This window comes from Chenopodium album, chromosome 5 (assembly GCF_948465745.1).
Source record: "Chenopodium album chromosome 5, dcCheAlbu1.1, whole genome shotgun sequence".
Taxonomy (NCBI): domain Eukaryota; kingdom Viridiplantae; phylum Streptophyta; class Magnoliopsida; order Caryophyllales; family Amaranthaceae; genus Chenopodium; species Chenopodium album.
Genome location: NC_137838.1, coordinates 8,820,174 through 8,839,246, shown reverse-complemented (window position 1 = coordinate 8,839,246; position 19,073 = coordinate 8,820,174). Strand labels below are relative to the sequence as shown.

General features: G+C 33.9%; 1 protein-coding gene across 1 annotated transcript in view; it reads right to left on the bottom strand.

Moving 5' to 3' along the window:
• Nucleotides 1-464: 464 nt before the first annotated feature.
• The window catches only part of LOC145631801 (structural maintenance of chromosomes protein 6A-like), a 28,465-nt gene continuing 9,856 nt past the window's right edge, over nt 465-19,073 (bottom strand). Inside the window, exons 9-28 of the mRNA XM_081683980.1 lie at nt 18,469-18,545; nt 18,088-18,163; nt 17,295-17,369; nt 16,988-17,092; nt 16,072-16,241; nt 15,892-15,994; nt 15,531-15,643; nt 14,602-14,806; nt 10,673-10,804; nt 10,466-10,580; nt 10,291-10,376; nt 7,014-7,109; nt 5,813-5,946; nt 5,638-5,740; nt 2,897-2,976; nt 2,687-2,765; nt 2,539-2,596; nt 2,137-2,234; nt 1,952-2,046; nt 465-827 (exon numbers count right to left, since the gene is read on the bottom strand). Of these exons, the coding sequence (XP_081540106.1) occupies nt 770-827; nt 1,952-2,046; nt 2,137-2,234; nt 2,539-2,596; nt 2,687-2,765; nt 2,897-2,976; nt 5,638-5,740; nt 5,813-5,946; nt 7,014-7,109; nt 10,291-10,376; nt 10,466-10,580; nt 10,673-10,804; nt 14,602-14,806; nt 15,531-15,643; nt 15,892-15,994; nt 16,072-16,241; nt 16,988-17,092; nt 17,295-17,369; nt 18,088-18,163; nt 18,469-18,545 (2,058 nt within the window). The 3' untranslated portion in view covers nt 465-769. The remainder of the gene's footprint in view (nt 828-1,951; nt 2,047-2,136; nt 2,235-2,538; nt 2,597-2,686; nt 2,766-2,896; nt 2,977-5,637; nt 5,741-5,812; nt 5,947-7,013; nt 7,110-10,290; nt 10,377-10,465; nt 10,581-10,672; nt 10,805-14,601; nt 14,807-15,530; nt 15,644-15,891; nt 15,995-16,071; nt 16,242-16,987; nt 17,093-17,294; nt 17,370-18,087; nt 18,164-18,468; nt 18,546-19,073) is intronic.

Genomic DNA, 19,073 nt, shown 5'->3' with positions numbered 1-19,073 from the left:
TATGGTTTATTGAGCATGTATATTTATTACTTTTATGGTTTATTGAGCATATATTTTTGTATATATATTACTTAAGATTTCTAAATATCTTCAAGTATAATCGATTGTACCTTACAAATACAATTATTTTTTTTACTTATATGTTTCAAAGATCCGACACATGAGCAAAAAAAAAATAACCTTAGTACGTAGAACCATGCAGTAAAGTTAATTTGTCAAAAATAAAAGGAGTTTAGTCTTCTTAGCATTGGATATTCAATCTAAAATACTAGTACAAAGTACATATGTAAGAAAGAAGTTTTGGATATTCAATCTAAAATACAAAGTACATATGTACATATGGAAAAAGAAGAAATTTGTCTCATAATCATCGTTTAAAGTTTGTGCGACTTATCAAAGGTTTCCATGTGAATTTAGAGTTGATTACAGCCATTATATGATCATATATGATATATGTAGGAATGTCAGAATCAAATTCATAGATGAACAATGAAGTTAACTGTTTCAAGAATTCATTAAAATTTCAAATATGTCGGATAAATAAGATACATATACAAAAAGTTGGGACTCGCATCCACAGCAGCACGAGTGGAGCTAGGATAGCAAGGCAAAACGGAGACTAGTTGATTCCCAAAAGAATCCTACTTACAATGAGATTGAAGGTAAACTTCGTGATGATGGAAGCACCACATGAAATGATCAGGAATAAACATTAGGATCAGCAAAATCAAAACTATGTACAAAACTGCAGCACTCAGGCTTGCTGAGATTAAGAACGGGGAGCTGCCATCTGCTGCTTCTTAACTCTCTCATCTTGCTTCACCATACTGCAAAGAAAATAATACAAATTCATGCAATTACAATTCTTTAAGGTTTGTAAACAGCTCAGATTTCCTCATTGTAAAACATACAGCCTACACGGCTACACCCTTCTTCAAATACTTCAACTAGACGAGTGCAAACGATAAGGGTGAGGAACTGGGGAAGGACTTATGGGAGTGCTGGTTTCTGACAATTCTTTCCCTGCTACCACCAAAGGTCACAGCTGTTGGCACTAAAGTGATTGTCTACAATGTTGAGTTCCAAACCAAACAAACAGCACCTACTTAACCAAATAAAGTTTGGACTGCCCCCTCTACTTATCTAGCCTAATTTAAACAGCTCAACAATGTCAAGTTTGGGCTCGGAAAAATGTCATCCCCTAATGCGACATAACTTAACTTTTTAATGTCAGAGATTTAGTTCCCACACAGCCAACCAAACTCACAAGCAGTGTGATTCCCACTGAACATTTTGGCCAACTGAAAATTCTAGGCAATTGATGTCAAAAAAAAAAAAAAAAAAAAAAAAAAAAAAAAAAAAAGAGAAAATTCTAGGCAATAACTTAAGTCTTTGAGAAGGCATAAAATATCCTTTAAGTCAGTAAGGACTATGGAGGGGCAAGTTGGCAACGAACAGTTTAATAAACTACCCACAAACTTTTCATCAAAATGTATTTTCATTCAAATACAAAATCGAGCAAAAAACCTAGCTAACTATATCCAAAAAGTCCAACAAAACGTCATAAAAAACCCTTCCCAGTCCAACTAATCAAAAACCTACATTTTTGGTGAAAATCAAAATTATTATATGTTGCTCCATATTAAATACTACGAAGAACTTTTTACTTATAGTTTAATAGGAAGAAAACCTAACAAAGCTTACAAGCGGTTGGAGTACACACATTGACCAATTATCATTTGCACAAATTTTCGCTATTAGCTGAAATTTTTTGTACATTAAATATAATCCCTACAGAGTAATGTCTTTGATCCAAATCCATCATATACAAACATGCTTAATTTTTTTCAATTGAAGGTTTCCATGTCATTTATTATGTTGTATACATGAAGACAACAAAAAGATAACATTTATACAAAAATAGCAATGTGCGCAACTCAACTGTAGGTACCTGATATCATGAGGGGTGATAAACACCCACTGTGACCCATGTGATAACGCAAAATCAACCAAGGTGTCAAGACTGATTTTCCGGCTAACTGCATCCTGAACGGGCAGGAAAAAAAATATATAAGAAAATCCAAACCATTAGAAGCACCAAAGTGAAAAGGCATTAGCTCCACAAGATTCTAGTACCATAAATACATCAAATTCATCCATTGCTCGAAAAGGGGATTCAGTCATCTGATGGAGAGCTAATGCAAAACACAAAGTCGAGAAAGAACGTTCCCCACCTGTTTGAGCACACACTAGTTAAAAGCATTAACAAACATGGAAACTTACATAGAATCTGGACAAGGTTTCGTTAGATCCTTGATACACTTTTCACCTAAATCTATCTCCATGATGCCACAACTATTCTAGCATTTACAGGACTTGAGTTGGTCCAACTTTCATGGTCGCAGAGTAACAACGATTTCATATTCAAAAACTTGTAAATTAAAGGAGCGTGATAGCGGGGAAATTTGATAAAGAACTTGTGAAGTAAGAACAGAATAAACAATCCAGGTCAAATTTTGATCAGTTATAATGATGAACCTGAAAGTCCTCTTGTATCCCGAACAGTAGTCCTAGATGCATCCTGTGGCATCTTAACCTATCAATCAGTCAATGAAGAACATGTAAATCTATCCCAGGGACAAATCAAATTAGTTTAAAAAATTGTACAGTATAACACATATATCACCTCAAGAGAGAGAGTCTTCCTTTCAGAGTCCACAGTAATCTGACCACTTATCCCTTTCTTTCCCAGATTGCTATTAAAACTGGTACCACCCCCACCAGGGAAAAAAAAAGTCAAATTGCAGAAGCATATTGGATAGTTTCAAAAGAGTAAGAGCAGGGGATTTTTATTTGAGCATCAAGTAAATGGGCAAAAAGATTGCAAAGGTCTCACTTCCATGTCAATTGGCGCTTGATTAAACTAGCAATCCGATCAAACTTGATTCTTCGTGATTCCAAAGCTCTTCGAGCATCCTGCATATCAAAATTAACAGTATCTAACTTTCAATCAATAGTAAAAAAGCAAGAGATCAACAATATCTTGAAGGGCAGTGTATACTGAACAGTATATTTTTACAGAAAGAAAACACTAAAGAAGATATGAAGTAATTACTTGGAATGACATTTGCCATTAAAACTAATTAGCCCACAATTCTAAGTAACTGCTGAACCTGTCTACAATTCTACATTTTCATCAGTAAAATCTTGTCATTGAACTCAGCTTAAAAAAATGAGCAACATAAATCTATTTTATTATCTAAAAAACAATGCACATGTTTGCTAATCATTATCACATCTCTAAAGATCAAACAATTCTAATGATACATTTTAAATTGGGACTCAAATCATTGTTTCTTACGATTTTACAATTACAAAGCACGCAACCGATAAATATATATATATATATATATATATATATATATATATATATATATATATATATATATATATATATATATATATATATATATATATATATATATATATATATATATATATATATATATATATATATATATATATATATATATATATATATATATATATATATATATGATGCTACAATCCAATCCTACAATGATAAAACCATTCTTCCATTACTGTTTATATCCCATAGATGACTACAAAAACTAATCAATCACAAATTTTGAATTCATGAAATCCTACCGGCCCAAATAATTTTAGTATATTGTATATACAACCTCCATTCCTAAAAGTTTTTTACTCTTGCATTTTAGTTAGATCTCAAAGTTCTTTTAACTATTGTTATATTCTAATTTTGGCAAACTCCGTTTACAACTCACCTCACAGTGTCAAAAACCTTTCCATTCACTCACTTTTCCACCTTTTGTAGACTCACCCTTTTTAAACATTCTCTTTCCCTCCCTCCCTCTCTCCCCTCCCCCCTTCATCTACCTTTGTTTTACACCTACTCAACATATTAGAACTCTCGCAATCGCCTAAATATGTGTTCAAAGATCGCAAACAATCATAGTAAAAAACATTTAGAAATGGATGAAGTACTTTTCAATAGCTTGATATATAAAGTAAAATGATTATTTTTCAGAAATTTACACTTTAGAGATGAATAATGGTGCGTTCTATTCACCTCGCTTATTTGAACTTAACTTATTAGACTTTGTTAAAACTTATTTTAGTTGTAATTTGTACTTGGGTAACCCTTATCAGAATTTAAAACTTATTATCTGAATTTAACCAAACTTATAAGACCTGAAATTAGTGAAAAATAATGTGAATAAAACAGGCCCTAAGTATTACTCCTTTCATTTTTATGCTCCACTTTGATTTTTAAAGCGGATATACTATTTCACATGCCTTAGACCATAATTTTTTTACTTAAATATACAAACAATTATGTAGGGCATAATGTGTTTTTGGATTTGTCTTATAAGTATATAGTGATAGTTATAAGGTATTTAAAGATATTCATAGTCAAAGTTGTGTATGGGAAAACATGTCTAGTCAAAGTATAACAACCATCAAAAATTAAAAGGAGCACTAATTAACAACGGTATCATATGTCTAGCAATTATGTAGAATACTACAAATTTAGTGATAAAATCGTATTATTAGCAAATATGTAGAATCTTACAATTTAACTACTTAATCTACTTCATCCATTTTTTTTATGTGTTACCCTTACCAAACCCGGCCATTCATTTTTGGCAAATTACTACATTTAGTATTATATCTCTCTCCTCTAATGGTCCCTTCCAAACCCACTACTTATTTTCTATCATTTCTTCCCCTCTCACATTTCTTAGTTTTAAATAAATTATTAACCGCACTATCCTTTTTCGTGATTTTTTTATACCCAAGCCCTTCCTTACAACTTATGAAGTATTATATTTAGGTCCATTACTTAGAAAAAAAATGGAGTATGATTTAATTCTAAACAACCTTTATCGATCTAAAATTGACTCATAACTTTGAAAGCATATAAGACTTACACAAAATTGAAGCCACTCCCAATTTTAATTTCACTCTCCTAAAAGTAATACAATTAACTTGATGGAAGCTAAAAACTTGTTTTATGGTGACATGAAGAATGTTGTGAACCCGAAGTGGCTTGTTTTTCGGGGTTTAGTAGAGGTAGCAACCCATTCACCTAACCAGGGCACAAAGATGAAACAGAAAGAGGGGAGGGGGTCCCTTTACTCATACTATTATACACATTCAAAGGTAATTTAATTTCTCTAGGCAACAGACATCACCCTCATTAATCAAACCACATAAACCTTTACGATCTTTTAGCAGAAAAAAAAAAAAAAAAAAAAGAAATTACCTTTTAGCAAAAAAAAAAAAAAAAAGATATAGGCCTGTACAAGGCAGATCTTTTAGCAGCAAAAAAAAAAAAAAAAAAAAAAAAGAGAAAAAAGAAAAGAAAAGGTGAAGAACGGGATCTGAGAGCATGTGAAAGAAACAGCAAAATATATCTTTGATAAGGAATTAGGCAAGATGTTCTTGAAAAAGAAGATGTATGAAAGGGGAAGGGAGCATGTAGGAATAAACGCATAACACATTAATGCATAGCATAAAGAAATCTAACTCAAAAAGTCAAACAAACCAGGTGGGACATCTATCCCACTTTAAGAGACTTGGTATACGCATTACCTGTAACTGCTTTCGGAAATTTTCATAAGTCTTTTGCTTCGTCAAAATCTTACTCTGCTTCTTCTCATACAATTTTCGTAGGTCATCAATGGATTCCGTATATCTACAAATATTGCACCATTACATTTCAGAACCAGTTGCAGAAACTTTCATTAAAAGAAAATTCCATCCTTACATATCCCTTGCACGCTCGAGTTTTTCAATCATTAGTCTCAGGTTAGCACTGAGCTTCTCTGGAGTATCTTCACAGTCTCCCACAGCTTTAATTTCATCCTCAGGGCACATGTAGGAGGCTTTCTCATAACTATCCTGCAAATCAATTTTTGAATTATATGAATTTTTTTAGTTTATCACTACAACATACATCTGTAATACAAAAACCTAGATCTCTACAACATATACATCTATTAGAAAGACGAAGATAGCTCCAATGGGCTAGACAGTTTGAAAATGCACTCAACTTCAAACCCTGCTGAGCCCAAGGTCCAGCAGAGTAATTTTACAAATGATTAACTTAAAAATAATACTCCTCCGCTTTTTAATACTTGCAACATTTCACTAAAATGGAAATGTCACAATACTTGCAACACACTATGATTGTAAAGTTTTTTTTGTTGAAAGTTGTACTATTACCCTTATTTTAAGCTCATGACCCACTAAATTATAATCCTAACAATTGCTCACCCCCATTTTAACTGTATTACCTCATGTGATGTCCACTTTTCTTAAATATCGTGAAAAAGTGCGTTGCAAGCATTAAAAAACAGAGGAAGTACTAACCTTGCCAATTTTTTCCTACAATAACAATCCAGAGCAATAAGAATAAAGAAAACTAATTGAAATGAGTATCCAATGAAGGCACAAAATTAGAGACAGATAGAGGCTCACAAACATGTCTGGATAAAATTCACATAATTGCCACACGTATTTGGGGCATGAAACCAGTAGCTAATTGACTACCACAAATCAGCAACTTCTGGATTTACATGCCTGGTTTAATATAAAAAAAAATGTGGTTTAATATCACAAATCCCTTGTGACTTGTGGATTTGCATGCCTGGTTTAATATCAATTATTGTAAGAAATCCAACTAAAAAGGTAGTTCTATAGATGCCTGTGACAATGCGAATTTAACCTAGGAGTCTTCTCCAGAATCTTTGCTAGTCAATGTCTACTAATGATCTTTTCCCATGACCTATTCAACACTGCAGCACATAGTGCACAACACCAACTAATAGCACTAAAGATCTCACTGAATGTCCATAACTGCAGATCAGATTGCCCAAGAACTCATTTTCAAAACTAAGGAATACTGATCTAGCTAGCATAAGCATCAAACTTGATGTCGGAATCAGTTTGCATCTGAAAGAGTATACCTTGCGCTTCTGTTCAAGCTGCTGATACTTTGCTTCTGCTTCTTTAATTTCAGGTAAAATCTTTTCAGCTTGAAGTTTTTCATAATGCCTTTTCTCCTGAGAAAATCACAAAGATAATCATGGGTGAACAGAAAAACATTTACCTAATTAATAATACTCCGTATATAACCTGTTAGAAGATAAAAGAAGCCAATGGGAGCTGACAACAGCACAGACTCAAAAAAATGGTGACTTGACTTCTTAAACAGCAAAGATTGTCCTCTTTTTAAGTAGAATTTGATTCTTGTAACAGCTTGAAAATACATATCCAACTGTGGTGGGCTGGTATCTGAATATCACACACTCAATTGGTAAAAGTCACCTCCAATAGCATACTGGTAGAACTTAAAAGACAGTCCAAGAAAAGCTCTAGAATTGTGTTAAGGGTAGCCAAAATAATCACCAACCCTTAAATCCCAAAACCAATTACATAGCAGTAACTTCAGGAACACTTTGATGATTCCCATACATATATACAAGGTTTTAAGAAATTGGAGAGGGGTAAGATATTAAAAGGTTTTGCCAAAAATAGAATAAGGTGAAAGTACTAAGCTCACAAAGAAACAAATGAAAATACTTTTAGTTAAGAAATTTCAAAAACAAGGGCAGTAGTTGATTTTGGGTTATTCATCCTCCCCAAATCTTTTGCATCCTTAAGATCAAAGGCCTCAAACTTAAGTTCAAATCAGATTCAGTTAAGAAACAGATATCATAAATAGTATTTTAATAATTTAAGCTTCCCAGCACTATTTGCCTTGGTGATCCTGCTAACAATACCCCAGCTATGCAGAGCACACGCAATTGATTATCTACAAGATAAGCGCATCACATAATTCATTTGACACATACATATGTATCTTTTATGGGAGCAAAAAATAATGATATAATGGTCAATAAAGATGCATTTGTAATTCAAAACATAAGGTATCCTATCTGCTTGGATTTTTTAGCACTCTCTCCCCACCAGCAAGGCTGCAACAGGTTTTGGTACAGCAAGAAAAAGTTAACATGCTATAATACCATTTTACAACATCCTGCAAAGTTCAACTCACTTTCTATTAAACGTCTTATCAAAAAGTTTCAACTCATTTCTACTTAACACCATATGTTACTCAGACTCTTTACTTCACCTCAAGTACCAGTGTTAGACACTCAACACACGAACATGGTAGGACACTTGGACATGTACATGGATACCCGAGTCTAAGTAACATATTAATTCTTTTCTTTTTTTTTTTTGGAAAATCCCTTTTACAATCTTACCCCTCCTACCCCACACAGCCACATCATTTACACCTTTCTACATACTCTATTGTCCTTTATCCACCTTCTCACACCCACCCACCTTTTAACTCCATCACTCATTATTTATTAAACTTCTTCTTTCACCCACTCGCCTTTTTATGCGTTCTTATAAACAAGAGTCTGCCAAAAGCGAGTCAAAATTTCAGGAACGTAGAGAGTTTATTATATCAAGATTTGGACTGCATTTCGAGTAACAATAATATACATCGCATCTTAAAACAGGCTTCCTTGTTGGACAGCACCTGAATGTAGATTTGTTTTCCAATTAGATCTGAACCAGATTCCAGACCCAAAACGAATAGTATTCTCTTTCCTAACACCGACCAGATTCAAGGTTTGATGAGCATAAGCAGAAAATCCATTAAGTTTAGCTTTCTTTCCCAAAGGAAAGCCTATTGCTACAGGTGGACAGATTGGCAGAAGATAGAAGACATTAGCAATTAAGCATTGGCTCAAAGTATAAATAATTGCACATTAGTAAAAACCAAAGCATAGACACTTTCTTGGTAAACCCATTTAATATTTTAATGTTCAATACCAATATGCAGTCACAAAATCACAATCAGAAGTTCCTTGACTTTCCAATTGTCCAATATTCAACATTTTGGAGGATCATAAGATCTTAGCCTCACAAGAGAAACATATCACATAATCGACAAAAAAGACACTAAGATGACGGTCCCAATATGTGCAACAAGCAAATAAAAATCATCTTCAACACATAATGGTATCCCCAACCTTCGATGCAGAAAAAACCCTGAGAAAGCACAATGTACCATATCCAGTTCCCACTATAAAGGTGAACTAAAACATAAAAGTTTAAGAGTTGGTAAGAAAAATCCTTCGACAGAGTAATAGAGTTGTCAAAACCACCTTAATGATATTGTTGTGGCCTTTTGGGAAAACAACCTTATAAAGCACTTTGGTGTAAAAAAAGTACCAATTGCTGGATTCCGGTTTTCTCCTTTTCTTTTTCCTTCATTTGCCCTCCCTCTTTTTCTTAATTTTCATTTGTCTTTATTTCTAATTCTTTTATTTATTTTCATTTGTCTTCATTTAAACAATGATAACCAAATTGATTCTTCAAACAAATTCCAAGAAATTTTGCTCAAATATTGTTGAAGGATCATGTTCATTTTAAAAATTTCAATTAGATTTACACAACTTTGAGTTGGAAATGGTTGTAAAAGAAACACTTTTGTACAATTCACTTACAACTAATGACATCATCAGTCTACCTCATGCTTCTCTCTCCTAATATTCACTTACCTTTTGTACAATTCACTTACCTTGCTTCCCTCTCCTCCAGTCCACCACCATTTCTTTCGGAAAAAATAGCCACCAACACCACCTCGTGGCCCTTCCCCTCTGCTACTCTTCACCAAACACTCCATCAGCTCAGTCACACAATACATACACCCAAGTTCAGGGGAAAAAATAGATGGACCAAAAGATATAAGAAAGTGGAGAAGCAATGAGAGGGGAAAAAAAAATCAAAAGGCTGCATTAGTGTTTCAGTTGATATATATCGCAATCTATACTCTATAAATTTTGAACTGAATAATCAAGATACAAAGGAGGATGAAGAAGAATAAAATAAAAATTAAAAATGGGAAATAAGGAGGGGGGGGGGGGGGGGGGGGGGGGGGGAGGAATAAAGCGGTACCTTCTTTGCCACAATAAGTGCTTTAAAACTTTGTTTGAAATGTAGTTTTGATGAAGTGCACCTTTAATAAGGCTGCTTTTGACTATTTCTTCAAAGCAGAAAGGTAAATATAGATAGACATAAATGATAATAAAAGTGCCAATATAAATCAATTTCAAGCAAAGAATAGATAGATAGTACACTGCACAAGCCACATACCAGCACTGCCAAAACTCACACATAAGTACATAACCTACATAAAAGAAGGGAAAAGAATAAAAGACCAACCCTCTCTAGCTCCTCCAGATCCTTGGCAATAGCTTCATATTCTTTTACAGCTTTATCAAGAGCATTGAAGTCCTCATTTGCGGATTCTGCAATTTTCAACAAGATTACAAAAAATAAAAGGGACAAACATCAGTGAGCAGCATTAGCCATCATGAGCTTAACATCATCACCATACCATGCAAGTTCCCTAGAGATGCTTTCAGTTCTCTGACTTTATCTTGGGCTTCATTCATCTGCACTTGGACTTTGTCAAGCATGGTTTCCTTTTCTTGTATTAAAGCTTGGGTTCTCTATTCAAAATAGAAGGAGCCAATCAGACAAATCTAAATACAAGCAATAGATTTTTACATTCATCAGATAAAAGCAGGAGTGGCTAACAAACCCTGATTTCTTCACAAAGCTCATCCACAGTAGACATATTAGATCCACTACCTTCAGATGCATGTGTGCGCTTGAAATCATCAACCGCAAATGTCTTTTGATAACAATGCCGCTCTGCAGATTTACGTCTCCTCTAAACAATTTGTAAAAAATAAATAAATAAATAAATAAAAAAAATAGAGGGTAAAATCTCAGACATTGACGGCATCCATATACTAAAATAGTCTGAATGAAAAACATCCAGAAAGCCAAATCTCTTCACATCTATGTTACTCGGACTCTTTCATTTACCTCACGTGTCCGTGTCGACACGACTCGTGTCGGACACCGACACCGACACTTGGACACTTCATTTTTAACTAAAAACACAATTTTTTTCAAAAACATGGGCGAATCCGATACTTGGACACCCGTGTCTAATTGGACACTTCATCCGAGTCCAAGTAACATAGCTTCACATAATTTAGCTGCTGACTTCTGTAGTTCAACTCAGTAAACTAGCACTAACTAATAAACTTCTAAAGACACACAGTTCACAATAAATTATATGAAGATCAAAGTTTAGCTCCTTAAGGTTGCAGGCACATCAACTATCACGCTACTTCGCAGCAAAATGAAATCTACACCACACCACAATAGAGAAACCCAATTAATTTAATAAAAACTTCCCAAAAGCACATACCATCTCATTCTGTAAATCTGTTCGACAGTAAAATAAAAGTAAATAAAATGTAAGATCAAGCTGTAGGAATTTGATCGACAATAAGATATGATGTTAAACATTAATTATTCGCTAGGTAGAACAAGAGGTTGATCGAATGGATTCTTTTCAGCTAGGGGTATAGGGCACAGGTAACTAGGTACATCATACATTTCAAAATCTGCAACATTCCCAATCTCTCCAACTTGTTTCTTGAGCGTTTTATTAGTACTTATTAGCATTACTCATTTTCAAAAATAACCAACAACAGACCCTAAATGTTTTTGTACTTCTACTCTAGCCTTTTGCTTATGAGTTTTAGCAATATGCAAATTACTAAGTTAGAGATTTCCTGTATCTATAATTTCATCATGTATTAGACTAATGCTATTTACATTAATGGATGAGTTTCAATTAATGGAATTATCATGGGTATAATCATCAATATATAATACTAAAACGGACACTGAAAATGACACAAGTCACTTCTTGGTGTTTTTTTCCCTAAAAAATTCCCCCCTTTCCTTTTTTTCCTTCTTAATCTAACCAATATTACCTACTACAATTTATACACAAAATATTCACCAAATTATATAATTATGGTATTTTTGATTCACACACTTTTTTTTTATTAGTAATAAAATATTTCACAAATCTATTACTTTATATCTTATAAATATTACTCTGTGTGCCATATCTTTAAATAGCACAATACATCATATTTTATTTCTTGCACAAAAATGGACAAAAATAACATTATTTTATTTTTTTAATTTTCAGCTATTTATTATATATTGCTTATTTATGTTTTCCACTATTACAAAGTGTATTAAATGCACAATATTTGAGTTCTGGTGCAATTTTTATGTTCTTAATATTTTGATTAGAATCTCTATTTTAATATAAAATGAAAATTTTGTTTTTTTAATATTATAATTGGTTTCTTGCCTAATCATAATAAGAACATAATGGAATGAAGGGAGTATAACAATATAGCTTAACATTATAATTATTATAAACCCTAATCTATGTATGCACTTTTTTAATTTTTTATTAAATATTTTCATATTATTATATTTTGTTAGAGAACAAATTTGACCGAGCAAATATGATTAAAACTAGGGGTGAGCAAAAATTCCGGGTACCCGGAATTGGAATTGGAACCGGTGGGTTCGGAGCCGGAATTGGACCCGGTGGTTCCAATTCCGGGTAAGAAATTAAGGAACCGGTTGCAACCAGTTCCAATTCCAATTCTTGATTTTTTGGACCCGGAACCGGTTGGGTACCCGGTTATCTAACATATGCTACACCAAATAAGTTTTTTAAAAAAAAAATTATGGTAAATGTATCTAGTTAGTAAAATAAAAAAAAAAAATTATTTTTAATACCTAACATAAATAAAATATCTTATTGTACATATAAATACAAGTGTTAAATGAAAATAAACTTATATAGGTATCATAATTTATATTATATTTTAATAATTATTAACATAAGTGGGTACCCGGTGGTTCCAATTCCAAATCCTAAATTTTAGGATCCGGTTGAACCAATTTCCAATTCCAGTTCCGAATTTAAAGACCCGGTTCCAACCAATTTCGGGTTTGGGTCCTAAAATTTTGACCGGGTACCTAGTTTGCTCCCCCCTAATTAAAACGGGATTATTATTCCTACCCATTGGGTGTAATACATAATTTTAATATACTCATGGTCTAATTGACTCTATTGTTACATTCCATGTTTAATTTTATATAGGAAAATTTGTCAAAAATAACACCACCTTTCACCGGTCTTCCAAGAATAGAACGACCTTTGAATTATTCCAAAATAAAACGACCTTTGAATTATTCCAAAATAAAACGACCTTTGATGCACATCCGCCAAAAATAGAACAAAAAAACCTGTAACCTGTTTTACAGGTTATATTAGACATGTGTCCATGTGTGATTGGTTAAAAAAAAATTATTTTATTTTAACATTTTTTTAATAATGATGATTTAAAAAAAAAAACTTAAATTTTAAAAAAGGTTAAAAACTAAATAAACAGAAATTAAAAAAACCCTCCCCCTTCCTGGAAGCAACCCAACCACCACCACCGGCGGGCAGAGTCCTGACCCAGCCCCTCCCTGAACCACCTTCCCCACCCTAAAACCCCCCTCCCTATCCTCGAACAACTTCATCTCCCAGCCCCTCCCTGAACCACCTTCCCCACCCTAAAACCCCCCTCCCTATCCTCGAAGAAGAAGAAGAATCTTCAAGATTTTTGCAGGGTGGAGGGGTGAAATAGTTATGGGGTTTGGTGGAATTTTGAACCCTAAAATCACCACACAATTTTGGGTTTTTAGAGTTTTGGGTGGTGGTTAGTTCAAGGGGGGAAGGGGGTGGCGACGCATAGTGGAGATGGTTTGGGCGCCGACGAAGCAGGGTATTAGGACAGGAGGAAGGTGCTTCAGTAGAAAAAAGTTGGCGTCGTGGTAGGAGGTTCTGGCTGCCGGCGTTTATGGGGAAGACCCGGCGGTGGGGGTGGCTGCCAAGCAGAGAGTTTTTTTTTTTAGTTTTTTTATTCTATTTTAAGTATTTTTTTTTTTAATTTTAAGGTATTTTTTACTAAAAAAAATTGTTAAAAAAATTGACCAATGACATTGTGACACGTCATTAGTAACCTATTTAACAGGTTACCAACCGGTTTTGTTTTATTTTTGGCGGATGTGCATCAAAGGTCGTTTTATTTTGGAATAATCAAAAGGTCGTTCTATTCTTGGAAGACCGATGAAAGGTGGTGTTATTTTTGACAAATTTTCCTTTTATATATACAAAATAAGAAGAAACTAAACACAACCTATGTTATAGTTGTGTTTTTGTCCATGATAGTTTTATAAATATAAACAAAAAATCTTTTTTTTATTACCGTGCAATCGTGCATGGCACGGGTTTTAAGCTAGTATTACTTCAATTGGAACCATATATCGAGAGAGTTTAACCATATACATTAAATTGCGAGTGAGGTAGCATGTGTAGCAGCTACAAAAGGTTTGAGGAGCCACATTAATTATACAATTACTTAAACCATATGCAAAAGCAGAATAGTCGATTGTCAAATTTTCAGAATAGCACTGAAGCAAAAATCTGTTTGACACATTGCATGGGATCTAGACACAAATCCACCATGCATGCTAAAAGCCTGACCACATTTCTAGAAGATGATGATTACGGATGAAAAAAGATATTACCTTGATATCGTCTAACTTTTCTTGAAGATCATGTACTTCCTCCTCCGCAACTCTTTTCAGTTGGCGGGCTTTTTGAGCTTGTTCATTCACGTTCCATTTATCTCTTTCAAGGTCCTTAATTTGATCATCATATGAGCTACAAAGCCGTCCAGTTCTAGCTCTTTTAGTTGGAGGAAGAATGGTTTGGACTGACCCTCGAGAAAACCTAAACTTGTGTAATGAAAAAAGTCATAATATATCAAAGAGGAATTACTCGAATTAGCAACAAATAGCATCTGTTCACCTTGTCCTCATTCTCACCTCCTCTCAGTTTAATTTGAAACCACCGTTTTTGCTTGCCCTCCCCATCCCAGCCCCAGGTGGACAACTGAGGTTTAAATTATAATCTGAATTGAGTATTTATCAAACAGAAGATTAACACTCTTTGTAACTCTCAGAGTTAGCTAATGATTAATTCCGAAACTAATTCAGTTCCATGGAGAAGGTTGAGCAGGTAATACATATTCCATAACAATACGAAAGGCAAGAAAGATATACTAAAAGAACTATGTGCAAACAATACACAAATTTGAGCTTGAATTGATTATTATTTTTAGTTGAAATGCTTAACTGTACATATCACACATATTCTTCATTTTTTACTTCCATTTTAACATTTATTCTATGATTATGTGGTTTAAGATAGCCAAAGTGTCCAGGTGAGCATTGAAGTGACGTGTAAGGATACCATACTCTTCTAGAAGTGTCAAGTGAGCAATATGGCTGTGGAAGACAAAATGAAGAGTCAAAGTAACAAAGGTCAGCATTGAACCTCCAAAGACTCATAGAAGGGCAGATGCCATCATCACCAACAAGGCAACAACCCAATGTATCATCGCTTGATTTCAATCATAGTAATTAAAGCTTAGTAAGGAAATTGTTAGTCTCACATTTTATAGCCATCAGAAGTGAAAACCTCCTTCAAGTTTGAAACCCTTTCTTCAAAAGCAACAGTTTTGCCCATGTCATAGTCCTTAACAAGAACTTGCCTCTCTGCACCACCCTGAAACATAAAAAGACAAAACATGAAGACCACTAGACCTGAATCGTTGCTGTAACCCTTTGCATCTTTGCATATATGAAGACCACTAGCCAAGTTAGCCAACTCCAAGTATCACTATTTGCATCTTTTTTTTTCATCATATAGCCTTTTCCTGACATACATCAAGCACTGTGAAAAGAACTCCAGAAAAAGGGGAAATAAAAAATCCAGGTAAAATGCTAGACAGTATTTGTGAACATTCAAATTACCTTATCCACCAACACATTTGCAACTGTCGCTTTGTCTGAGTGTAAGACAGAAAGGGTAGTAGGGTGTCTTGTTTGAGGAAGTTTGTAATGTGGAAGGTTGATCCTGTATAAATAAGATTAAGTCAATCTACTCCAACCATATGAAATGACGCTGCCTCAACTTCAGTAATTTAGAGCTACCTGGGCTTTGAAAAATCATATATGATGATATGAAGGCGTTCATAGCGCGCCTGTCGGGCACAAGACCTCAGTATATGTGAATCATTGACATTTGTCACTATGAAAGCATCTAGTAGCCTTCCAATTGCATTTTCAACAGCACCCGCCCATTGATCGCCTTGAGTCAAATTCTGCAGATCCACCAAGAAACACAAATTGTAATTAATTTCAGTAAGAGGAAAAAATCCCCTGGATATAATTCCACCCTTTTTATTTTGACTAATATAATCATTGGAGGGATATAGTTGACTAAACAACTGCTGCATTATATATTGTAAATCTTGATAGCATACGAAGCCTCAAAATACCAGTCACAGCTCACATCACATTGGTTTTAAAGTACAGAGGCAACCAAAGCAAAGGAATCACTGAAGGTAAAGAATTGATTGCCACTGATGTCTGTGACTGTGACTTCCAAGCTTGTAGCGACACTGAAAATAGATTAAAAGGTACGACTGCAGTGATATCATCATTAGCGATTTTGTCATTAACCCAGCCTTGACCATAACGGCTACCTAACGCATTACATTAGAAAGCCTTAATCAACTACACCTGTTATTGAGACATTTTATGCTAACAGTTTGTCATTGCTGAATGTTTGAATAGAAAGGGACAAAGCACCAGTAGAATTAAGACCATCACATTTACCATTGCTTTTATCACTACGTCACTAACCTAGTGACTCAGCTTTGCACATATCAAATTATATACTCACGGAGAGTAGAACCTGCTAATACATTATCACGAGTTAAAAGGTGTTGTCTATTTGACTGCAAGATTTTAATTTTTATTTTAATTTTTATTTTAATTTTTTTTATAAAAAAGGGTTGTAGAACAAACAAAGTCAAGGAAAAGGGCATTAGTATGTTTTTCTTACCACATGGGCACCAATAGGACCAATGGGTGGACTTTGAAATTCAGTACAGCGTGACTCTATAATGTACAGAAGTTGAAGGACCTTTTCTCCACCAAAAGCAAAAACCTGGAACAAGACAGCAAATACATAGAGAAGCTTTTAATTAGGCATCCAAATAAGCATGGAGGAAAATAAAAACTACATTACTCTCTGGTAAATCATCTAGTCATCTACTCATCTTGATAAAACTTACAAGATATACGAGTGAAAGCTACCCATTTAAAGCAAAGAACAATGTAAAATATATAGCTGGATTTATCTTTATAACCTTATTATTTTGATTTTGCCGAAGCTCATAAAGTTGGGAGTTGAAATCACTCAGCTTTTGCTCATGTTCAACAACCTAGCAACAAAGAAAAAAAGTTACTATATGTAACCAAGAGCCTGTAATTAACAGATTATTTTTTATAGACAAAGGTAAAAAAAAAAAAATCACAAAAAGCACCAAGACAAGTGCATCATCCAGATAAGCAGGGGTCCTCAAAAGGCAAAAGGCAACTATCTTCCTTTGCATATTACAACAAATGATTATCAACACATCTTCTACAGAGTTCCAGCAAAATTTAAGGCCCATATATAAACTTTATTCAGGCCCTATTTTTTTTTGATAGTTTATTCAAGCCTATTTGCTATAACCTATAAAAAAAACTCTTAATGAAATCAACCACTTTGAATTCTAACCCAACTTTACATCCACATTATCTTTGAGATTGCATATTAGAACAATAGTTGTTCAGCACAATCTTGCAAAAAAAAAAAAAAAAAAAGAAAAGAGAAGAAAATAAATTTCTCACAATCTTGCAAGGCCTTACTTACCAAGGTAAACTCTTAGATAGCTAAAATCACTCAATTCAGCAAAAAATTTCTAATTAACCCAAACTAATCCTTTTCTCACTCTTTAATTCATCTAGTTTTTCAATCTTCTACAGTTCAACTTGAAGATTATTGGTATTTTCACAGATTAAGTTCTTTCTATTAAAATAAAAATATAAATAGGGATTTATTTCAGCAAAAATGAAGACGCATAAATTTATATATTTGATCCAAAAAAAGAATATTACTTGTTCCTTTATCATTCTAATTTCTTCCATTCTTGCATCCACGCTTCCTGACAAAGCTGCCTCATCTTCCTTCAGCCTGAACCATAAATCAAAGCCAAAAATAACTAGTGTAACTTAGCATACACTCCTTTTGTCACACAAAGAAAGTCCATGCATAATTTTCATTAGATTTAAGATACATTAGGACTAATCATTCTAGATAAATTAATGCCATCACCGTATATTCATCAAGGAAAGTGAATCATGTTGTCGCGTCAATCTTATTCTTTTCATACAATCAGCATAAAGAATGTTATAGCACAAATAAAAGGAATCGAAACAAAATAAGCTAATTATTGGTAAAAACACATAAATTCCAGGCAGAGGATCCAGAAAAACAACCTTGTCAACAACGCAGCAGCAGCATTTACTTCATCTTGAAGTTCTTTTAGTTTCTCCTGAACCCTAGATTCTTCAACCTGAGACATACAAAAAAAAATAACACTAATAAAAATAAAGCTTATATCACATTACTAATCGAAGCCACAGCAAATCCCCCTTTTGTTTGAGCTGTGTACTCTGCATTTTAGCTAGCAAGCAAGCACGGCAAAGAACCATGTATCTTTTAACCTATACCATGCCATCAGTAGTTTTAAAATCATGTAATGATGTTGCCCTCATGCAACTAGTATTTCCAATCATTATCAATGGCAGTAATCACCTACCATCAAAATTAGTTTCTAATTGCATACATGGGAGCAATATGTATCAAAAAGGCACCAATTGAGGGGGGGTTAAAAAAAAGTGAACTAAACATAGCGAGAAAGTTAAGAAAAGAACGGAGAAAAACACTTGACTGGCTGAAGATTTGTTCAGTACAGTTCAGCATTGAGCATCTCAATCTCCTAGCAATAATCAGTGAATGCAAGTCATTGGAGGCACTAACCCACAGAACTACTGCTACGCATATTACCAGCGTAAAATATGCCAAAGCCAAACGCCCAAAC